The 24,458-nt window shown below is 46.6% G+C and overlaps 1 protein-coding gene and 1 non-coding gene across 2 annotated transcripts; both read left to right on the forward strand.

Moving 5' to 3' along the window:
• The first annotated feature begins 4,544 nt into the window (after positions 1 to 4,544).
• RPS2 (ribosomal protein S2) lies at positions 4,545 to 11,190 on the forward strand. Its single transcript, XM_077449381.1, has 7 exons — positions 4,545 to 4,714; positions 4,795 to 4,884; positions 7,194 to 7,301; positions 8,159 to 8,332; positions 8,625 to 8,784; positions 10,566 to 10,657; positions 11,070 to 11,190. The coding sequence occupies exons 1-7, from the start codon at positions 4,580 to 4,582 to the stop codon at positions 11,151 to 11,153; spliced, it is 843 nt and encodes a 280-aa protein (XP_077305507.1). The 5' UTR covers positions 4,545 to 4,579; the 3' UTR covers positions 11,154 to 11,190.
• On the forward strand, positions 8,370 to 8,509 carry LOC143925845 (small nucleolar RNA SNORA64/SNORA10 family). Its single transcript, XR_013262066.1, has one exon. It is a non-coding gene; the product is annotated as a small nucleolar RNA SNORA64/SNORA10 family (small nucleolar RNA).
• Positions 11,191 to 24,458: the final 13,268 nt, after the last annotated feature.

Genomic DNA, 24,458 nt, shown 5'->3' on the forward strand with positions numbered 1-24,458 from the left:
CCACATTTGAAACCATTCCTCTTTATTTCATCCCACTAATAAAACCAAAGATGCCCTATAAAGCAGACAAGAGCCCTCTGATCACACGTCACATCTACTAATCCCAGGTAGAAAAAACAACAGGGAAATTCATGTTTTGTCTCAATCATTTCCTGCAAGTCCAACTCATGCAAAAAAAAAAAATTTCACACCGGGTGTGTTGAACCCTTTTATTTAGCAGGGGAAAAAAAAAAAAGAATTTCAATGTTCGGAGAAATTTGGGCTACTCAAAAACGCTATTTGCGTTTCACATCATTTCTGCTGGAAAAACGCTCCAGGAGACTCTACAAAAACTTTTTTTTCCTCCTCTTAAGACGCTGAGGCTCAAAAAACAAAACAAAAAAAACGAATGGCCTGTGTCCATGCACACTGCTTTAGACTAACAATATTTAGCTTCCACGAGTAGAAAATGCTAGTGTGGATGGAGCCTAAGGATATTAAACTGTATTATGTTTCTTTTTTGGGTGTAATGCCGCTTTAAAATTTTATACCGGTTGCCTACAAAAACCTTTGGGTTGAAATTCAAAAGTCCTGATAGGGCTGCTGGGTGCTGCCATCTTGAATGTGATGTCAGACTGACTATAGTATTCCCATTCACTACTACCTGATGCTACATAGATCGTGTAGGGAGAAAGGAAGAGCTGGGCCAGCACAGACAGTAGACACTCCTAGAAGGGGAGAGGACTAGGATGTCCAGGGAGGGAAGGACCGTTTTGGAATTGACTCTTCCTGGAATAGACTCCTCTAGCCAGCTCGGTAGATTGCTTTAAAGAGGAAGTAAACCCTGATGAGTTTACTTCCTCTTTAATTCCCTGCAAAGGCAAAGCATAATGGACTACTATGCATCGCATAGTAGCCCATTATGTTTCACTTACCTGACACAGGAGCCAGCGAAGTCGCCGCTGTCCCCTGTAGTCCGCCGCATCCATCTTGCTGGTGGCGTCTCGCAGCTCCGCCACTGTCATTCGGCGGAGCCGCAATGACGTCACTCCCGCGCATGCGCACGGGGGCCGACACGCGCGGCAGATCCATTGTTGGAAATGCCGCGCTCAGTGCGCCTGCGCGTCGCTGTCTACGGCGCATGCGCCGTAGACAGCGGTGCCTGTCTTCAGGCAAATATCTCCTAAACCGTATAGGTTTAGGAGATATTTATTGGACCTACATCTAAGCCTTAATCTAGGCTTACCTGTAGGTCAAAGTGGTTTGTAAGGGTTTACAACCACTTTAAGAAAGGCCTGGATACGTTCCTCAATGTACATAATATAACTGGATGCTGACATTTATAGGCAATGTTGATCCAGGGAAAATCTGATTGGCTCTTGAGGGATCAGGAAGATTTTTTTTTTCCTTGCTGTAGCTAATTGGAGCATGCTCTGCTCAGGTTTTTTTTTGTCTTCCTCTGCATCAACTGAATTGTGCATATTGGATTGTATATTTTTTATGGTTGAACTGGAAGGACTTATTTTTTTCAACCTAAGTAGTCACATCTAATAAGTTCAGAGTCATGATGCAAGTGAATAAAAAAACTTTTATAAAAAGAAAAGCACTGCAAGTTAGAATTTAAAATGTGTTGTATGGACAGCTTTGCACGGCCGCGCAATTGTCAAACACATTGCAAAAAAACGGCCTGGTCATAACAGGGGAATCAGAGGTAAATCCTTTCCGGGGCTGAAATGGTTAAAGTATTGCAGTGCTGTATTGCACATAAATGCCTTGGTCACGAGGAGGGGTAAATCTTCCAGTGCTGAAGTGGTTATGCATGTTTGCAAACACAAAGGGTAAAAATAAAAAGGTTCATAGCGCCATAAATAGCCAAACGCAGAAAAATAAATCAATACCCAAAAAAGAAAAATATGCACACTTTATATATGTAGCGCATCCCTATGTCCTCATGCAGTATTTGTAGAGTGAATGGGGCCCAATCAGCAACAGGGGAGCGCACACCCTCCTAACCCTACCAGCACATGGGCCTATCTTCCCAGCACACTCACATAACAAAGCTTATAAGACACGCCCCCCCCCGCCATCTCCCAGCTCTGTACTCACCTCCGTCTAGGAAGAAAGAGAAAGCGCGTTCGCGATTCCCCTCTTTATATAGCCAAGGAGCCCGGGCTCGCGCACCCCCCCTACACCCCTCCCCATTGGTCTTCACCCTCCTTCACCCCACCCGCTCTAAACTTTCAATTCCTCATTGGTCTCCCGCCTCCTCGCCCCGCCCGATTCATACTCTCGCGAGGTTTGGCCGGGTATATAAATACTCTTCCGCCCTTTTACGGCCTTCTAATCCATTGAAAACACGTAAGTGGTGGCGGAGGGAAAGGCCGGGGAGGAATCGGGGGACATCCGCGGGGTGTCGGTGGTTGGGAAGCTTGCCGAGGGGCTGTGTTGGTGGATGGGAGGCCGGGGGAACACATGGCGGATGTATTTGTCATGTATCGGGTGATCGGGCCTTCGCCGTGTGTCCTCATCACATAGAGGAGGGGATAGCAATGTCCAGGCATGGCTCTTCATTGTCCAATTAGACTGTATGATCTATTATATGCTGCCCGGAGACGGGACGATAGGTGCGTGTTGATTGGTTGGATTATTAAATGGCTCATCACCCATAAATCCCCCACCTCCCATTTACTTTCTGCCTCCTATGGGGGGCACACCCGACCAATCACCCCAAATCATAGAGAGAAGAGAAAATGGTGTGGCTGAGCCCCATTGGTTGAGGTGAGAGTTGTGTCCTTTGTAAGGAGCCAATCAGTGATGGCCTTGCACCTTTGTAGATCTGTTGAGCCCCTAGGAAGATTTATAGGAATATTTCATTTTTAGTTCACTAAGTATTAAAATCACTGCTGAGAAAATGTCAGTTTTTAAAACTTTTTGCATTGATACATGTCCTGTGCCCTGTACATGTGTGTCCCCCTTCAACCAATTATCACGGGTGATCAGAGCTATTAGTTGGGGAGATGTATAGATACAATTTTTTTGTATATATTTAAAAAAAATTATTTAAAGCAGAACTTTACCCATAACTTCATAAGAAAAATCTTTAGCAAGGAACATATTCCACATGCTACCAGACTTGGTGTGCTGTAAATTGCCTCCACCATTATTCCTTTTCTTGCTGGAGGCAGCCATTTTGTTGAAGCCCAGAGCAGCAGTAAGGCCCTCTTCACACTGCTGCGACTTGAAAGTTGTGTGATTTTTTTTTTTTTTAAAACATGCTTTCAGGGCATGCCTGTGTAAACCTGGTCTATGGCCCTCAACTCGCATCAAATTCGGAGCACAGTAGTACAGGGACAGCTTTGACATTGCACAGAGATTGGTTATCATTGGGAACCGTGGGGGTACAACTTGTCATGTGACTCTGATGTCCGAATTTGCAGGAAAAGTCGCACAAGTGTGAAAGGGGCCTAAATCATAAAGGGGAACTAAAACCATCAATTTAACGGTTCCAATAGTTGCATTCCAATATACAAATACCATACCGGTGAACCCACAATAGGGATAAAACAGTTTTGCAGAAGGGAGTTTAACAAAACTCGTGACCACTCATTAAAATTATAAGAAAAGAGGTTTAACCTTAAAGTGTGTAGAGTTCTTTACTGTAAGAGCGGCAAGGATGTGGAATTCCCTTCCACAGGCGATGGTCTCAGCGGGCAGCATTGATAGTTTCAAGAAACGATTAGATACGCCCCTGAATGACCACAACATACAGGGATATACAATGTAATACTGACATATAATCACACACATAGGATGGACTTGTGTCTTTTTTCAACCTCACCTACTATAACTGGAATGCCAGGATTGCTATAACACATTTTGCTTGTGTCCTCAACTACACTGTCAGAACATCAAATGGCTGGTGTCGTAACTGATCACATTTGCAGATCAAACAGAAGCAGCTTCCATGACTGTAAAGCATAGTTTAATTCTGCATTATGGTTGTCAGCAGATCGGCCTCTACAAACTCGGCAGTGCTTAAAAATGTCTAGAATTGGTAGAAACTGAGCATGTGTGGGGCGAGGCCGTGTATTACTGGATTTTATACAGTAGAGCAGGGATATGCAATTAGTGGACCTCCAGCTGTTGCAAAACTACAAGTCCCATCATGCCTCTGTGTCATGCTTGTGGCTGTCAGTCTTGCTATGCCTCGTGGGACTTGTAGTTATGCAACAGCTATAGGTCTAATTGCATATCACTGCAGTAGAGAACTTTACCTGCAAAAGGGGCCGACCTGAAGGGCATGGACAAAATAGTGGTAGGGTCCCTTTTAAGAACTTGTTTGAGATCCCACACCCTCAAATGGGAAATGTACCTTCTGTCCCAGTGACCCCACCATGAGAATTGAGGTAGGAGGTTGCCACCAGCACAGGAAAGCATGGTGAGAGTCAAACCCTTCTACAAAATGCTATCCTGTAATGAGGAATCTCCCTGTTTGGACCCTACCCGGGTCTAACCCTTGCTCAAAAAAATTGAGGGGGCGGTTGGATAATCTAGAACTGGGGCAATAATATCTTGGCATTGTCCTTTTTCATTACAGCAAATGGCGGACGACGCCGGTGCTAACAGGGGAGGGTTCCGCGGGGGCTTCGGCAGTGGAGGCCGGGGTCGCGGACGTGGAAGAGGCAGGGGCCGTGGAAGAGGACGTGGAGCCCGTGGAAAGGCCGATGACAAGGAAGTGAGTAGAGATCTGGTAATGGTTGACTTATTTCAGGGGGGCCATTGGTTACTGTATCTTAACTGTCTTTTGTTGTGCAGTGGGTTCCCGTCACCAAACTCGGCCGCTTGGTCAAGGACATGAAGATCAAGTCCCTGGAGGAGATCTACCTCTTCTCCCTGCCTATTAAGGTAAAGATTCTAGTGTTTGAAGTGGATCTAAAGGCATTCCCTGCATTAACATGGTTGTGAAGGCTCAAGGATTTTTACCTTCATGCATAAAGGTAAACCTTTTGTGTGCAGCAGCCCCACTAATACTTGTCTGAGCCCCAACACAATCCAGCGAGGTGTGAGCCTCGGCTCTGAGGACTCTCCCTCATTGGCCAAGACAGCCGCAAAAGCCATTGTCTCCGTAGGCAGGGCCATGCTGTGCAATAGATGCACACAGCTCAGGAGCGAGCCTGCAGGTGTGCCCCATAGGAAAAGGAGCAGCAGAGAGCACCTTCCTGGGACTCAGAGGTTCAAGGTTGGTCTGTGCAATACAATTGTACAGAGTAGGGATATATAACATGGGGGTTGATTTACCCAAGCTGGTGAGTGCAGAATCTGGTGCACCCGTACATGGTAGCCAATCTGCTTTTAACTTCAGCCTGTTCAATTAAACTTTGAGAATAAAACCTGGAAGCCGATTGGTTACTATGCAGAGCTGCATCAGAATTTGCACTCCAGTTTTGGTAAACCAACCCTAATGTTAGTTTTTTTTTTTATTGATTTTTCATAATTCACATCAGTACAGCTTGTATCCTAATGTTTAGTACTTCAAGTATAACCAAAGTTTGAGTGGGGGAGGGTTTAGAACATCTGTTGAGTTTTTATTGCAGTCTGTTCTCATTAGGAGAATATGTTCTGTATCCTGGTGACTTATCACTGGCAAAAATGATCCTAATTTGAGTGATTACAAGAACAGGGGGAAACCTTTTACTGGGTCTTGTGATAACCAGGGATTTCCTCTTCCTGTTTGGTCTTTGAGACAGGAAGTGAAGGAAAGTCCCCCCAATGGGATACAGATGTCAAGAAACCTGACGGCTTTTATCCCTCAGGCTGGCTTCGCACTATTGTGAATTGGATGTGGATTTCCCTGCATCCAATTCCCATAGCAGGTGATGGTGACAGCTCTATGGAGCTGGTTCATATCACTGCAGTGAATTGCACTGGAGTCCTGTGAGTCTTGGTCAGTTTCTGGTCCCAATTCAGACTGAAATTGGACCTGAAACGGTGAATGGAGACACTGGAACCCTGCTGTGAGCCGCTGTTCTCAAGTGTGAACCCAGTCTTAGGCTCGGTTCACACAGGGGCGGAACGACTTGCAGCGCGACTCTCAGACTCGACCTGCAAACTACTTCAGCGGTGACTTTCAAAACGAATTCTGTATAGAAGTCAATGCAAGTCGCCTGAAGTCGCCCCAAAAGTAGTACAGGAACCTTTTTTCTAATAGGAGCGACTTGAGTTGCTCCTATTAGAACGGTTCCATAGTACAGTACAGAACGGAGCACGACTTGTCAGGCGGCTAAGTTGCCTGGACAAGTCGCCCCTGTGTGAACCGAGCCTCACTCGAGCTTTTGTCATGTGTTTCCTTTAAAGGGGTTGTAAAGTCAGGTTTTTATCTTGATGTATTAAGATAAAAATCCTGTGTGCAGCAGCCCCACTAATTAACGGAGCCCCCTCTATCCAGCAATGGCCATGTGTCTCAACTGTCTGGGATGCTCCTGATTGGCTGAGACACAGCAGCAGTGCCATTCCATGGCTGAGCCTCCTTTCCACTTTCCTAGTTAATGCACAAATGTTAGAATAATGACCAGGAGGAAGACTTAAACACCCTGATGAGTTTACTTCCTCTATGCTTTACCTTTGCAGGGAATCAAAATGGACTACTATGCATCGCATAGTAGCCCATTATGTGTCACTTACCTGACACAGGAGCCAGCGAAGTTACTGCTGTTCCCTGTAGTTCCGAGCGTCTATCTTCTTGGTGGGTCTTGCTGCTCTGACGCTGTGATTCGTCAGAGCAGCAATATCACTCCCGCACATGCACACGGGAGCCGACACTCGCAGCATATCGCCACGATCTGCGGCTTACCCAGTGCGCCTGAGCACCGATGCACCGTAGACAGCAGGGGCTGTCTTCAGGTGTAAATCTCCTAAACCGTGTAGGTTTAGGAGATATTGCTTGGACCTACAGGTAAGCCTTAATCTAGGCTTACCTGTAGGTAAAGGTGGTTTGTAAGGGTTTACAACCACTTTAATCAAATCTTTGCCTTCTGATGCTCTGTGATCTGGTTGGTAATCCAACATATTGATTTTAGAGAGTTTGAAATGTAATGAGGGAGTTTGAGGAAGCTTGAGATCTATAACCAGTTTCACCTAAAAATAAACAGGTCTTTAGATATAATGGAATATAATTCAATTTTCTCTTTTGATCTAAAGATTCTTTCTTCTTGTAGGAGTCTGAAATCATCGACTTCTTCCTGGGCTCCACTCTGAAAGATGAGGTCTTGAAGATCATGCCTGTGCAGAAACAGACCCGTGCCGGACAGCGGACAAGGTTCAAGGTGGGTTTGATGCGCTGAACTTGCTCCTCAACTAGGTGGAGTGCATTTAGTAGGGAATTGGTAACATCCGGTCACATTAAGGCTTCTTTCCAGTACAGTAAGGAAAAGGCTTTGGGCAACAAGAACTTTCCTTTGTATAAATGATGCTTGTTTGGCTGTACTTCTGGAGATCACGGGAGTGCAGTTTGTGCTGCACTCTTGACTGGTTTTAAGCCCACAATCAGCTGGCATCAGTCTCCTCAGGTATCTGATCCACCCAGATACCTGGACTGGCACCCAGCTCAGCCTCTGAGCCAGCTGCCCAACACCTCCACAGCCCATCACTCCAGTGGAAGGGGTGGCAGAGAGCCGGTGGGCTGACACCAGCTCACAGAGCTTTAAGAACTGAGCGATTGGCTGTGTTTGGTCGCTCGGTTTTCAGTTTTAGAGCTGTCATGGGACCAATGCTGCATCCAGTAAGTATTTCCAAAAAACCAAACCTTTGCCACCATATAGCTTAATTATCCAAACGTGAAAAGACAGGAATTTTTTTTTTTTTTTTTTTTTTTTTTTTTTGGCCCTCCTATTCCTTCTGTATTGTAATTGAACGGTCCTTCTATATTTCAAAGTGTTGTGCAAATGTCTAGTGCTATATAAATCCTGTAGAATAAAAATCTATCAATTATCAGTTTTACTAGAACTAGACATGTTGGTCCTTCTGCAGCATATGCATGGTGTAATTTAAGTTTACCTCCCAGTCTGACTTGTGGAAACGTGGTGGATACTCCATGTGTATATTGTCCTGGTGGTATTGGCTTTAGATATAAATTAAGCTGGGATACAAATAATATACAAGTTTTTGTATTTTTATTTTTCAGGCTTTTGTGGCTATTGGAGACTACAATGGCCATGTTGGTCTGGGTGTGAAATGCTCCAAGGAAGTTGCCACTGCTATCCGTGGTGCCATCATTCTGGCTAAACTGTCCATCGTACCTGTCCGCAGAGGCTACTGGGGTAACAAGATCGGAAAGCCACACACTGTGCCCTGCAAGGTAATGTTCCATATTTCATTATTGTACAGTGATGGGGGGTCTCTCAGCTCTGATCAGTTACACGTTTCTGAGTTGTGTGATTGTCTTTTACAAGAGAGACACAGTAAATGAACTTTGTATGCACGGCAGGTTGTCCTGTAAGTGGTCTACCTGTTCCTGTTATTAAGCTCAACATATGACCGTGATTTGTCTACTAGTGCAAAGTGATTATATGTGGCAGTGTTCAGTCCTTAAAGTAATTGCTGAATAACCTCTGCAAATAAGTATGACTTAAGGCTTTGTCTTTCTGCAGGTGACTGGTCGTTGTGGTTCTGTACTGGTACGTCTGATCCCGGCTCCCAGAGGTACTGGCATTGTCTCAGCGCCTGTCCCCAAGAAGCTGCTGATGATGGCTGGTATTGATGATTGCTACACCTCGGCTAGGGGCTGCACAGCCACTCTGGGCAACTTTGGTAAGTAATCTGCAGGTGTTTTTGGAAGAAATGATCTTTTGGGCACCAAGACTGTCTTTAAGCCAAATTAAATTTTTGTTGGTGTGGGTGACACCCTTGACATATAATGTGCATACTTGCACATCTTGCGTTCAGTGATTGTTCCAAGATCCTGTCACTGCTTTGTCTCTTGCCACTGTCAAAGCGGATGTTGGTTTCATGTCACTAAGTAGTTTGGGCCAAGCTAGTCTAAAACCATTTGCATAACTGCTGCTCTGTATGTATTGTATGTACCTCGGCTACCTACAAGTATACATTACTGGGTTCCAGTTTCCTGTCTCATGCCTAGAACTAAAGTCTGGCTGAAAGGTGCTTGGCTGTTCATAGGCAGCTTTGTAATACAAAGCTTCCTCTGGCAGTCTGAGAGCGCGATGTTGGCCTGCTCCTCCGTCTATCAGAGGAAGCTTTGTATTAACAGATGAAGTCACAGCCAGAACCCAGCACTATATACTGTATGTAGCTGAAGTTTCATGCAGTACATACAGTGCTTAGACACTTCACTTGGTGACACAAATGGTTGGTTTAAACCAACTTGAGCCAAACTAAGGTGACATGGATCTGCTTTAAGGGTCCTGTGGTCGTCCTTCAGCCAGGAGCTACTTTGTATCCAGCATGCTTAAAATAGCATGTACAGAGTAATTTTTCAAAAGTGAATATTCTAGTTTTTGGGCAAGACTCATGTTTGCAAAATTTTGCAGGGGCTCTTTGAATCATTCCTGTTGGGGTTTCAAGAAAACTAGTACAAACCTCATGTAGATGGTGTGGGAACCCCCCAGAATTGACTGTTAGACCCCTTTCACACTGGAGGTGTTTTTCAGGCGATACGGTGCTAAAAGCACCTGCATAGCACCTGAAAAAAACCTCGGCTGCAAACCCAGTGTGAGAGCCCAAGTGCTTTCACACTGGGGTGCTGGCAGGGCATCACAAAGTCCTGCCAGCAGCTTTATATTTGAAGAAAAAAAAAAAGTTAGGTTTTAACCATATAAGCCAAGAACATACAGAGAGCATGAATATACATCACACCTTATATCAGTATGGAGGGGGTGTTTCCTTCCAAACACAGAGCATTAGAATACAACATGTATAAGAACACAACATATAAAATATAGAAATCTTGTTGAGAAATCAGTGACACCCATGACCATTACACCTATCTCCTCCCATAAGGGTTGTTGGCGCTAAGGCAGTAAATTCCCTGCAACAAACCCGTCCCAATCTACCCATCTGCCAGAGAAACCTCATTGTCATGGGTGTGTAATATTCAAGGAAAGAAAAGGTATAGTAAGCAGAGAGAATATAAAGAGGGGGGCAAGAAAGGAGTAAGGGAGGGACACAAGGGGAGGATTGGGTTCAAGGGATATGAACTGATGGGTCTTTGCAGCAGTGTATGAGTGGTGAATACACCGCTCCTATATGCTGCTCCTCCCCATTGAAAACAATGGTGCTGCGCTGGTAAAGTGCCACTGCAGTGGCATTTTGCAGACAGATTTAACCCCTTTTCAGCTGCTTGCAGGGGTTAAAACATCACTAAAAATAGCACCACTTTACTGCTGACACCTGCAGCTCAGTTTGAAAGGTCTTGTGTAGATGGCTTTTGGCTATAACATGGTCAGGAAGTAGCCAAGGTTGTTTTTTATTTTTTATTTCCTTTGCACCATAGACTGGTTAATATGTGGGGCTGCTTTTCTCAAAGATCTGTTGTATTGCTTTTGCAACTAATTTATTTTCCCCACAAAATACAGCTAAAGCCACCTTTGATGCCATCTCAAAGACTTACCACTATCTGACTCCTGATCTCTGGAAGGAAACCATCTTCACCAAGTCCCCATACCAGGTAAATTTTTGTCTGAGTTCAGACTCCTGTTTGCATATTTAGGGTGGGGGATTATAATAAATACTAGGGCATGTATGCAGATGAGTTCTGATTTTATGGGTTGATCTGTTGGCGTTGAAGCTAGTAAGTCGTCCAAAATTTTCAGGTGGCCAACAGTGGTAGCTTTTTATTAGCTGTTTCAGATTTGAATGCACAAGGTTACCATGCAATATGTACTTCCATATAGACTCTGGTTATATTAATGTTGGGACACCTTTTTATTGTCTGACTGCTGAGGAAGGGTTGTAGTTTATTGCACCCCACCAAGCATGCACAAATGAGCTGTAACAAGTAGTAAACTACAGTCTGTGAAGCTCACCACCATTATATAGTGGAAGGACTTGTACACTCATCTGTTTTTCTTCCCCTCTAGGAGTACACTGATCATCTTGCAAAGACTCACACCAGAGTGTCTGTGCAGAGGACCCAGGCTGCTGCTGTTCCTGCCACCTCCTAAATATTCTGTCAAAAGATAATAAAAACCAAGGTTTTCACCTTTCAGAGTTGTGTGGACTTATTATTCAGGGTTCTGCTTGCCTACCCATGTGCGCCCCACTATCCCACCATGGAGTTTGTCAGTAGCTGTAGGACACCTTAAGGGTGTAGTAAACCTATGTGTTTTTCACCTTAATGCATCCTACCAGGAAGCGGTTAATTTAATGCTGCTGAGCTATATTCTATCCAACCACCCCACACTTTTTTTTTAATTTTCTCAAATCGCCTTTCAGGACAACCCCGGAGAGTGTAGCTCCACCTTGCAATCAGGAAACACATGCCCACTTTAAAAACACCTCCTCCTCCTCCATGGCTTCAGTTATTGTGTTTCCTCCTTGGAGGAAGCATGTGCCTGAACCAGGGAGAGCTACACTCTCTGCAGGGGAGTAAGGCTTACCTTTTGTTGCAGGTTGTTTCTCTTTGACCCCCAGCAGCATCTCCACGGGGAGAGGACTCCTGGAGCTCCTGGTCCCGCCATCTCACGGGAGTAAGGACCCTCGGAGTGCCGGCGTCGGGTGCCCGGTGTCCGCTTGTTAGCGCAGGGAGGGCTCTGTTGCTGGCGGAGGCCGCTGCAGGTCAGCGGCATGGCTCCGTTTTCGGCGCCGGGTCCCGGGCGGCGACGGCGTCGTTCACGGTGACGCGCGGGCGCTCTGAGGGGGCGTGGCGCCGTGGTTCAGCGCCTGGAACGCAGGGGTCATGGGGCGGGTCAGGTGACCGTGTGCTTCCGCTTCCGGCCGGCCTTGATGACGCGGCGGCCGGGAAAATTTAAAATGAGAGCTGTTTGTAAAATAGCTGCCTCACTCAAACGATGGAAGAGTGCAAGCCAGCTATGGCGGAGACAGGCGCCCCCAGCACCGGTCCAGCCCAGGTACGTAAGGTGCACTGGCACCCTCTGCTTTACTGTGGGTATGTCTTTGTTTGTTCCCCCCTCTTGGGGGCCTGTCGCTGCAGGTCAGAGGTGGACTTCGCTCTGACCTTTTGCAGCCTAGTTCTGGGGTCTCACTAGTGGTCTGTTTGGTGGTGGGTCTCTGCACTGGCTTGGTGTTAAGCAACTGGTTGTTGAGAGCTTTTAGTGAATTAAACCTGTATGTCGTTTCAGGAAAAATCACTAGGAAAAGCTAGACCAGGTCAGAGAAAATGTCCTTCCTGCAAAACCCCCCTCAGAGATTCATGGCAGAAGGCAATGTGCAGAAATTGTATCAGAGAATTGGTGGAAGAGGAAACATCTCAACAATATAAGGATTTGTTTTCTTCGGTTAAAGAGCTGACAAACTCTTTGAGTTCAGTCAAGTCCATCCTGATACAAAACCCTCCCGCACAGACCGAGCCTCAGAACTTACCGCCCAGCCCCAGGGCGTCGTCATCCAGACAGGTGGAAACTGAAGAGTCTGGAGACGAAGGGGGTAGTACTCTCATCTCCTTCAGGGATTCTGAGGAGGAGGAGGAAGAGGAAGAAGATAGCAGGGGCTCCAAATTCAAGCTATCACTAGAGGAAGTAGATGATATTTTAAAAGCAATCTACACTACTCTAGAAATTCAGGAAGAAAGAGTACAACTGTCAGTTCATGACAAAATGTACCAGGGGTTGGACGAAACAAAACGGCGAGTTTTTCCTGTCCACAGGGTCCTCTCAGACTCAGTGAGAAAGGAGTGGAAGGACCCAGAAAAAGCCCCTTTCTTCTCTAAAGCTCTCAAAAGAAGGTTTCCCTTCGAAGATAAGGACTCAGAGGTTTGGAACAAGAAACCCAGAGTCGATGCAGCTTTCTCGCAGGTATCCAGACGAACGGATCTAGCCTTTGAAGATATGGGGATCCTTAAAGACCCAATGGACAAAAAAGCTGACTCCATCCTTAAAAAAGCTTGGGATGCTGCGTCAGTCAGTCTAAAACCAGCAATGGCAGCTACGGTGGTGGCCAGGAATCTGGAATGTTGGGTAGAGAAGCTGAAGAGCCATATTGAGGCGGGGACACCCCGCAAGGATCTCTTAGAGTCCTTTCCACTGATCCTGAATGCAGTCAAATACATGGCGGATGCATCAGCAGAATCAGTTAAACTGGCCGCTAGGTCTTCGGCTCTTGTAAATTCAGCCAGGAGAGCAGTTTGGCTGAAAACATGGTCTGGGGACACTGCCTCTAAGGTCAAGCTGTGTGGTCTTCCCTTTTCGGGTGACTTGCTCTTTGGTCCTGATTTAGAGTCTGTGCTGGATAGAACAGCCGATAAAAAGAAGGCTTTTCCAGTTAAGAAAAAGCAGATGGCTAAAAAGAATTTTCGTGCTTTTCAGCAGTCCCATAAAAAAGACCAGGAGCACAAGAGCAGATGGGGTTCACAGAAGGGCAAAGGCAGGGGTGGAGTCCTCTTTAGATCTCCCCCAGAGCAGTCCCCTAAGAACAAGTGACAATATCTCCCCAGTGGGGGGGAGACTGTCAGCTTTTTGCGAACAATGGGACAGGCTGTCTCCAAATCTGTTCGTGAAGAGCGTTGTCGATCAGGGGTACAGGTTGGAGTTTTCAGAACTACCCCCGAGCAGGTTTTATGTGACAACATTGCCAAGGGATCAGGAGAAGGCCTCTGCAATGAAGCTGTTGTTACAGGAGCTGATACAGCAAGAGGTTCTGATTCAAGTCCCAGTAAGCCAGCAGGGCGGGGGTTTTTATTCACATATTTTTCTGGTGAAAAAACCCTCAGGGAAGTACCGTCTAATCCTGAATCTGAAATTCCTGAACAGGTTCATTCGGTACAAACATTTCAGGATGGATACAATTTTCTCCATCACAAAGCTGTTGACCCCAGAATGCTTCATGGCATCCCTGGACCTAAGGGATGCCTACCTTCATATACCAATTCATCAGGCATCGCAGCAGTTCCTGCGCCTGGCATTGAAGCTAGGGAGTTCGGTATGGCACCTCCAATTCAGGGCTCTGCCGTTCGGACTCTCGTCCTCTCCCAGGGTCTTTACGAAGATTATGGCAGAGGCTTTGGAACCCCTGAAATTGAAGGGGATTCCAGTCGTTCCTTATCTGGACGACCTTTTGTTTTTTGCAGACTCCAGGGAGCAGGTCCTAGTCAATCTCCAGAGGGCCCAGTCTCACCTCGAGGGCCTGGGATGGCTTCTAAACCTAGAGAAGTCAATCCTGACCCCCTCACAGGAAATGAAATTTCTGGGGTATACATTAAATTCGATTCTCCAGAAAGTTTTCCTGCCGTTGGAAAAACAGGAAAAGTTACAGCTAGCTGTACAGCGGATACAGAGCAACCAGACAGTCTCAGTCAGGATGGCTATGGCAGTTCTGGGCCTGCTTACGGCAGCAATCCCGGCTGTTCAGTGGGCCAGGTTCCATTCCAGACCCCTTCAGAGGGAGGTTCTGTCAAGCTGGTCCCATCAGGATCCTTTGGAAAAACAGCTAAAAATTTCGTCAAAGACGAAAAGGGCTCTTTGGTGGTGGAGAGACCAGGCAAACCTCTCAAGGGGCCTGGTGTGGACCTTTCCTGTGGACAAGCGCCTTACTACAGACGCAAGTGCCTGGGGCTGGGGAGCCCATCTGGATGGTCAGACATCTCAGGGGGTCTGGTCCAAACAGGAAGCTCAAAGATCATCCAACTGGAGGGAGTTGAAGGCGATCTTTCTGGGTTTAGTGGCATTTCAGCAGAGTTTGAGAGGCCACCATGTTCAGGTGTTGTCAGACAACACAACAGCGGTTACCTACATTATGAAGCAAGGGGGAACCAGAAGCAGGAGCTTGATGGAGCTGGCCAATCTGTTGTTAGCCTGGGCAGAACAGAACACAGCCTCACTATCGGCAGTGCATCTGAAGGGCTCTCAGAATTTGTTTGCGGACCTCCTAAGCAGGCGCAAATTGCTAGAGGCAGAATGGAGTCTGAATCAGGAAGTGTTCCTGATGATCTCCGAGGCCTGGGGGGTTCCTCAGGTAGACCTTTTTGCCAGCCAGCAGAACTCAAAGGTGGACAGATTCTTTTCTCTTCACCGAGGAGATGCAGCAATAGGGTTGGATGCATTCGCTCACCCCTGGCATTACCAGCTGTGCTATGCCTTTCCCCCCTTTCCTCTAATTCAACTAGTACTGAGGAAATTCAGGGAAGAAAGGACAGACTTAATACTAGTCACTCCTTTTTGGCCAAAAAGACCCTGGTTCGCGGGTCTTCGAAACCTAGCCTCGAAGCCCCCATGGAGGTTACCACTCAGAAAAGATCTGTTATCCCAGGGGACAGTAAGTCATCCAGAAGTGGAACTCCTGCAGCTAACCGCCTGGTTTCTGAGGAGGACCTGTTAAAGGCTAAAGGTCTCTCAGATAAAGTAGTAAAGACCCTGCTGTCCAGTAGGAAGGCAGTTACACAGGCAATTTACATGAAGGTCTGGAAAAAGTTCAACTCCTGGTGCAGTTCTAGAGAACTCAGGGTCAAGAGCACGGTGTCAGTCTTGGAGTTTCTCCATGAAGGAATGGAGAAGGGTCTCGCAGCCAGTACCCTGAAGACTCAGGTGGCTGCCTTATCAGTTTTCTTTGAAAAGACTTTATCTAAAGAAACTTTAATTTCTAGATTTTTTAGGGCTCTTGCTCGAAATAGACCAGTAGCCCTTAAAGACTTTCCCAGTTGGGATTTGTCTACAGTTTTACAGGGTCTCTCGGGAGCACCGTTTGAACCCTTACAGGAAGCTTCTTTGCAGAAGGTGGTTTTAAAAACAATCTTTTTGGTGGCCATCACCTCGGCCAGGAGAGTCAGCGAGCTCCAAGCTCTAGCTATTACAGAACCCTTCCTTAGAATTTATCAGGACAGGGTGGTACTGAGGACGGATCCAGCATTCCTACCGAAAGTATCCTCAACTTTCCATCGATCACAGGAAATAGTGTTACCTACATTCTCTGCAAGCCCAGCAAATGCAGGAGAGGAAGTTTTTCACACATTGGATGTGAGAAGATGTCTTTTACAGTTTCTGAAAGTTACTAAAGAATTTAGAAAATCAAACGCCCTCTTTGTGATATTTTCTGGATCACGCAAGGGGGAGAAAGCTTCTAAAAGTACGCTGGGTAGGTGGCTTAAGTTGGCTATAACAGAAGCCTATAAAGCAAAAGGAGAAATACCTCCCTCAGGTATTGCTGCCCACTCTACTAGATCCACGGCAGTTTCCTGGGCTGAAAGGGCCGGTGCCACGCCTGAACAAATCTGCAAGGCTGCCACTTGGTCCAGTTATTCGACATTTCTCCGGCATTACCGGTTAGATCTACTGTCTGCAGCAGATCAGGCCTTCGGCAGGAAGGTACTGCAGGCAGTAGTCCCGCCCTAGGGTAAGTTTCTCGGTTATCCTCTCCGGGGTTGTCCTGAAAGGCGATTTGAGAAAGACTCAGTTAGACTTACCGGTGACGGTATTTCTAAGAGCCTTTCAGGACAACCGTTACTTCCCTCCCTAGGTTATGCTTAGTAAATGTATTAAGTTCTACCATGGTGTTGTGCTTTCTGTGCTTTGTTTTCCAGCGTCGGAAGGCCACAATAACTGAAGCCATGGAGGAGGAGGAGGTGTTTTTAAAGTGGGCATGTGTTTCCTGATTGCAAGGTGGAGCTACACTCTCCGGGGTTGTCCTGAAAGGCTCTTAGAAATACCGTCACCGGTAAGTCTAACTGAGTCTTTTTTTAACTAATCAGGTACCCCCCTATTGAGATGTGGCTTCATAAGCGAGCCTTATTAATCAATGCCTTCCAGACTTTCTTCCACAATAAGATAATCACTTTGCAGGCATAGTACAGGAGCAAGGTGAGCAAAGTGTGGATCACATTTTTAGGTGCTAATGTGTCCACCAAGCCCAACAGACTTCTATGGATGGTGATCATAGTGACTGACCTAACAGTCCAGCACCTCCACTCAGAACTGCCAGCTAGGTGGGCAAAGCCAGAACATGTGCAAAAAATCTGCCCCGGGTGTATCACACCTCCAACAGTTTGATGGGTATGCAGACAAAATCCTTTAGTTTAGCAGGGGTTTTCTGTCTGTTTCTTTTTAACCCACTGGCTAAATTAGGTACCCAGATTTACTCTAGAACACATGCACTATATTACCAAAAGTATTGGGACACATTTACACAAACTTTGTCTCAGTCTGTAGGATTCAATATTGAGTTGAGTCCACCCTTTGCAGCTATAATAGCTTCAACACTTCTGGGAAGACTGTCCACAAGGTTTAGGAGTGTCTATGGGAATGTGACGATTCCTCCAGAAGCTTGAGGTCAGGCACTGATGATGGATAAGAAGGCCTGGCTTGCAGTCTGCACTGTAATTCATCTTAAAGATGTTCTCTTGGGTTGAGGCGAGGGCTCTATGTAATTCAGTCAAGTACCTCCACCCCAAACTCTCTCATCCATGTCTTTATGGACCTTGCTTTGTGCACTGGGCCAAATCATTTGGTGGAGGCCGGTGTTTTCCTGAAAGGGAGACAGAGGTCTCTCAGTGCACTGCAGTTGGGATGGGGATTGCTTAGTCTGCCTAGTGCAGTAAATGCACCCTGTTTTCCCTTGGGGAAGTTTTTAGGCCAGGGTGGTTTGTGTGGAGTCTGGGTGTGATGGCAGGTGACATTTCCAGCAGGGGCAAGCACTTCTGCTTGACCAGCAAGTTTCTGATTCCAGCTGCAAAGCGAGTGGCATGGTGGCTGGTGGAGGCTCCATTTTGCTGTAGTGTCAGCAGTAGGAGGAACGAAAGCGGACCAAACTTACTAAGGTAAGTGGAACCCTGGGGTGGTGTTCCCTTGCCATATTCCCATTTAGCTCCATGGGTGAATCCCTCCCTAGGTGGTCAGAGGGAGGTGGTGTAGTTCTGGGACCCTGGGGTTGTGTGGTCTGGTGGTGCTGGCAGTTTCTGATGCTGTGGGGTTTTTGTTTCAGGGGAAGACCTCTTAAAAGTTTAGGTCCCCTCACACTACCAAGAGGAAGTGCCCATCCTGTAGGAGTACTTTGGGGGAATCTTGGTCCACAGTTTTGTGTAGACGGTATCGAGGGGTTGGTTATGGAACATTCTGCTGAGCAGGGTTCTGATCTGGCAGCATCCGTTGAGCTTTCCACCACCTTCCAATCTTATAAAATGATGTTTGTGTTTCAGCCCCAGCCAATCCTCTGCAAGATGCCGCAGCAGGTCCCTCTATCAGTTAAGGGTTACCTGGGAGCACAAGCCAGGCTTTTGAGGATGCGCCTGACAGCACAGCCTCAGACTCCTGGGAGTTGGAGAGAACGTGGCTAATGAGTCCATTCGACCCTCCCATTACAAATGCTCTCTCCCTGGTAGAGCTCTTGGGAGCCATCCACACCTCCTTGGGTATCCAGGAGGAAAAAAATGCTGTCTCTCCATGATCAGATGTAAGTCTTGGAGAGCAGAAGAGGAAGGTCTTTCCAGTCCACAAGGTTCTGGTTGACACCATCAAAAAGGAATGGCAAGACCCAGAATGGAAGCCTTTCTTTTCAAAGCATTAAAATGCAGATTTCCCTGTGCTGAGGATGAAGCCGTGGTATGGGGCAAATCTAGCCTGGGTGCAGCTTTTTCTCAGGTATCCAGAAAGACAGACTTGGCTTTTAAAGATATGGGGGTTCTATCAGACCCCATTGATAAGAGGATGGATTCTCTACTCAAGAAGACTTGGGACTCCACCTTGGGGGATCTTAAGCCTGCCATGGCTGTCACTGTGGTGGCATGTAACATGGAGCACTGGCTAACATCTATAAAAGCACACATTGAGGTTGGGACTGCTAAAGAGATGATTCTCTCATTTTTCCAATGCTTTTAAGAGGTTGCATACATTGCAGATGCCTCAGCAAAATCGGTGAGGGGACAATGCTTCAAAGACAGCTTTGCAGAGTCCCTTTCCCGGGGGATTTACTGTTTGGTCCGGACATGGAGGCTGTCCTAGCTCGAACAGCTGATTAAAAAAAGCCTTTCCCTTTAAAGAAATTTAGGGGAACAGGCTAAAAATACTTGCCCGCAAAGGAAGTTTAGTTTCCCGAGGGTGGAGTCTCAAAAGAAAGTGGACCAATGAGGGTGTGGGGGGAAGTCCCAATGACAATTTAACCCTGGTGGGAAGAAGACTGGGGCTTTCCTCCCACAGTCCGAGTGTTACCTCCAATCTGTTCATTCCAGGGATTGTACGGAGGGGGTACAGACTGGAATTCCCAAGCCCCCCCCCACACACAGGCTGCTAATAGACTTGGCAAGGTGTACACAAAAGGCGCCAGCTTTACTGGAGGATCTGGAACGGCAGGATGTAATGTCACGAGTCCCACCTGGGGTGATAGGCAGAGGCTTTTATACCCACGTTTTTGTGGTCTGGAAGCCCTCTGGGAAGTTCAGGCTCATCTTGAACCTGAAACCTCTGAATCTATCAATCTCCTACAAGAGGTTTTGGATGGATTCCACTTTCTTTTTTTTTTTTTTTTCCTGTAAAAACGCTGCTTCCTCCAAATTATTACAGGGCGTCCATAGATCTGCAGATTCCTCAGACTGGCAGTAAGGTCCGGGGAGGAAATAGTACATCTTCAATTTCAAGCCCTCCCCTTTGGCTTTGGGCTATCCTCTTTTTCCCTGGGCATTGACCAGAGTGATGGTGGAGACTCTGGCTTTTCGGGGAATCGCAGTAGTCATATACCTGGACGACCTGCTTCTTCGCCGGAGCAGCTGGTCCAGGATTTGTAGGTAGCAAGGAGTGTGTTGGAGCATCTGGGAATGCTCTTAAATTTGGAGAAATCCAACCTGGTTACATTTCTGGACTCAACCCAGTAGCGTGTTCCTTCCGGAAGAGAAAATTTGCAAGATAGACGAAGCCTTGGCAGTTCTAAAATGCAATCAACAAAGGGCCATGTCGGCTTTGGGTCTGCTGATGTCTGCCCTCCCAGCGGTAAGGTGGCTGGGATTGCACTTTCGTCCTTTAGTTGTTTATTCTGGAAGTTTGGGACTGCGCTCAGAGATCCTTGGACTCATCGGTTCTCATTCCAATATGGGTAAAGAGGTCCCTGTGGTGGTGGAGGAAGGCAGCAAATCTATCGCAGGGACTGGAATTGGTACTGCCAGTGTTCAAGGTCGTCACAAGTGGCACGGGTTGGGGAGCACACCTGGGGCTGAGTCTGGCGCAGGGATCCTGGAGAGTCGAGGACGTGGTAAAGTCCTCGAACTGGAAAGAGCTGAAGGCCATCATGTCCGGGTCCGCTCAGCAGTTGCTTACAAACACGGCGGGGGCCTTTGGGCTCTGACAGAAACAATAAACTGGGCCCAAGGTCACCGTGCTCTCACTATATCTGCAGTAAACCTGAAGGGGGGAGTTGAATCAGATGGCAGACTTCCTTAGCAGGAGGAAGCTAAGGGAGAGTGACTGGGTCCTGAGTCAAGTCGTATACAGGATGACTGTTCAGAAGTGAGGGGGTCCCATGTGTGGACCTTTTCGCTTCGAGGGAAAACTCCCCTCTGAAGCGCTGGGGTGGGGCAATAGGGGTGTACGCTCTTTCCCAGAGCTGCCATTTTTCCAGGTGCTATGCCTCCCCCCCCACCCCCTGCTCTGTTGCCCGCGGTCTTGAGGAAATTCCAGTCAGAGGACATGACCCTGATCTTCATAGCCCCTTACTGGCCCAGGAGGCTGTGGTTCTCGATCCTAAAGAAGCTGGCGATGGAACCGCCTTGGATATTGCCAGTCAGGGAAGACCTCTATCAAGGCCCAATCTGCTGCCCTCGGGTGGAGAGGTGGAATCTGTCAGCCTGGCTACTGAGGAGAAAATGCTGAGAAGGGGGACTCTTCTGAATTGTAGAAAACAAGAGACACACCGGATCTATTTGAAAGTCTGGAAGAAGTTCAATTCTTGGTGTGCAGAGAGCTCCTTTAACGTTCGCAGTGCTGGAGTTCCTACAGAGTGGGGCAGATAAGGAACTGGCCCTTAGTACTCTTAAGGATCAAGTTTCTGCTTTAAATGTGTTCCTTGAACAACAACTCGCAGTGTATCCTTGGATATCCAGGTTCTTTAAAGCCTTAAGTAGGCAGAGACCAGTCAGCTCCCATCCCTTTCCTGTATGGGACCTCTCCCTGGTTTTCCAGGCTCTTACAGGGGATCCTTTTGAGCCTATTGTGTCTTGTACAGTAACATTTTAACCCTTGAGACTGTTTTTTTTTTGGTGGCAATCACTACCGCAAGGAGGGTTAGTGAGCTAGAAGCCCTCTCAAGGAGGGCACCTGTTCAAGTTTTTTCCAGATCGGATTATTTTTAAAACCGGTCTGGCCTTTTTGCCAAAGGTGGCTACAAAATTTCATAGGAGCCAGGAAATCTGTCTGCCCACTTTTTGCTCAAATCCTTTGAGGGAACAGGAGCACATCTTCCACAGGTTAGATATTAGGAGATGTGTATTAAAATACTTGGAGGTTATGGATCAGTTTAAGAGATCCGATTCCATTTTGTTTCTTTTTCTAGGGCTAGGAAGGGGTCAAAAGCTTCCAGACATACTATAGCCAGGTGGTTTAGGTTGGCAGGCCTATATAGCAGGGATATGCAATTAGCGGACCTCCAGCTGTTGCAAAACTACAAGTCCCATGAGGCATAGCAAGACTCTGAGAGCCACAAGCATGATGCCCAAAGGCAGAGGCATGATGGGACTTGTAGTTTTGCAACAGCTGGAGGTCCGCTAATTACATATCCCCGCTATATAGCAAAAGGAGGTGAAGGTATTAGGGCCATGGCAACATCACAACCAGAGTAGGCTGGTGTTGCACCCGAACAGATCTGCAGAGCAGCAACGTGGTCAAGTTTTAAGACTTTGGTTAAGCACTACAGACTAGATTTGTTGTCTGCCCAGGAACAGGACTTTGGGTGTAAAGTCCTGCAAGCAGTAGTCCCACCCTAGAGTAAGTGCTCGCTTATCCTCTCAAGTGTGCTGTCCTGAAAGATGATAGAGGGCGAAAATTAAAGTTGTGTACCGTTAATGTTTTTTCCAAGAGTCTTTCAGGACAGCACCAGTACCCACCCAAATAATTTTTTGCCACCAAGTTGGTACGATGCGTTTTTGTGTCTCCCTAGAGTGGCCGGAGGTTCTCGTGGGAAAAACTGACGGGCTGGAGAGATGGCGTGGCTTAAAACTCTGGTGGAGGGAAGGGAGGAGCGACGGTCTCTCAAGTGTGCTGCCCTGAAAGACTCTTGGAAACGTTACCGTTACGTAACTGATTTTTTTTAATGCTGCGCCTATAAAGTGCGCTGCACTCAATCGGTTTTTCAAAAAATAACTTCTGCGAGAAGTGCATTTTTCTGCGAGACTTGAGCTAAAAATTCAAAATGTGCTTAGACCCAAATCCATTCAGGGAATAACATTTATTTTCATCATGCTATGGCCTAGGTGGTGTGTTCAAATGCTGGAGAGAATATTTTTTTTATATCTAGGTGCGCTTTGGTAGCCTGAGCGACATTTGACCAAAACTGGGCCTAGTCAGAATTTCCTACTCCACTACGGTCAGTCCTAAAAAAGAGGGTTGTAGATCTACCAAGCAAGCTAACCATCTTGAAGTAAAATACACAATAAATATTGCATGCGCAGTCAGCTTAATGTGCTGAAATATAGGTACAGAACTTGTTGGCTAGATTGCAGTCATGTAAACTAGTCTTTAGCCATATTGGCCCTACTATCCAAAGCTTTCCTTGTAGCCTTTTACTGGCCCTTAAACGCAATCTTTTTCCCTACTGGGTAAGGCTTGGTGATGATAAATGGTGAATCTGTAACAGGTGCAGATGGCAATAAAAAACTGACAGACCTAATCCATTTCCACTATCCAAAACGTAAAAAAAAAAAAACCCTTATGCCGTGTGTGTGCGCCGGACTGTTGGACAGCAAAGGTCCGATATAACGAATGTGCCGCACAATTCGACCATGTGTGGGCTTCGTCGGACCTTTGCTGTCTAAAAATAAGATGGACTTTAGATTTAGAACATGTTTCAAATCTTTCCGACGGACCAGAGTCCGGTTGAAAAATCTGTTCGTCTATATGCTAGTCCGACTGATGAAAACCGATGCTAGGACAGCTACTGGCTATGCACTTCCTTATTCTAGTCCAGTCATACGTCATCACGGTCTAATCCGTAGGACTTTGGTGTGATTTTGTGTGGCCAATTCCGCTCGTTCGGAAAGTCCAGACTAATTGTGAATAATAAAGTGCAAAGTGTTGATTAATCTCAATAAATATAGTCCCTCAGTCCTACTAAGGAAGTCTTCACCCAGGGACGTTTGCTTTGGTCCTCTTTTAAGAATTGTTATCCCCGAGTATACCTGGGATTCTGGGGGCTGGCAGGAGATACAGAGGAATAGCACGCTACCCAGATCTGGCATTATCCCCTGAGAAGAACAGCTGATTATGACCCACTGGTGAAACAGGAGTCATAATGTAAGGTGAGCGGCTAGAGCACATTGGTGGAGAGCACAAGCACTTTGTGGAATAATTTTACCTACTCTGGTGGAAAAGTACCTTGAAATAAATTATCAATTAAAGTGTCACTAAACCCACAATAGTAAAATCAGTCTGTGTATGCAGTAAAACATGCTTATTATACTCACTGTGGAAAGGGTTAATCCTCTGCATTGTGTAAAAAGGCTGCTTGATCCTGTATGCACAGATCCTCCCCTGCCTGCACTGTCCCCCTGGACAAGTCAGGATAAGACAGAGCCTTTGAAGTCAAGCTGCACATTCTCAGTTTGGCGTGTATCGCTAGAGGGCGTTTTTTTTTTTTTTTTTGGAGAGTGCATGTGATCAGCACGTGGCCAATCGGCACTGTCCAGGCAGAGGGTCAGCAGTCCCACAGGCTGACAGGACAGCTTAGTGCAGTATGAAAACTCCTCCTCCAAGCATCACCAGAAACTGATAGAAGTCACAAGACTGCTATATACTGCTGATGAGAAAAGGTATTTAGCAGTTTATATTTACTAAAATAATTACATTTCCATGTTCCGTGTACTGTGGGAGACCAGATATAGTGAATGCAGGCTCCTGGGTTTAGTAATACTTTAAAGCAGTGGTCATCAACCCTGTCCTCAGGGCCCACTAACAGGCCAGGTTTTCAAGATAACTGAAATACATCACAGGTGATATCATTTGCTGCTCAGTGATTGCAGTATTCTAGTCTGCATCTTCCCAAGGTAATACATAAAACCTGGCCTGTTAGTGGGCCCTGAGGACAGGGTTGATGACCACTGCTTTAAAGGGTAAGTTCACCTTTACATAAAGCTCTGTAAGCTGAACCTTTACATGTCCCTTTAAGGCCCC

The sequence above is a fragment of the Lithobates pipiens genome, unplaced genomic scaffold (assembly GCF_037356315.1).
Source record: "Lithobates pipiens isolate NorthernLeopardFrog02 unplaced genomic scaffold, aLitPip1_a1.2 Scaffold_22, whole genome shotgun sequence".
In the NCBI taxonomy this organism is placed as follows: domain Eukaryota; kingdom Metazoa; phylum Chordata; class Amphibia; order Anura; family Ranidae; genus Lithobates; species Lithobates pipiens.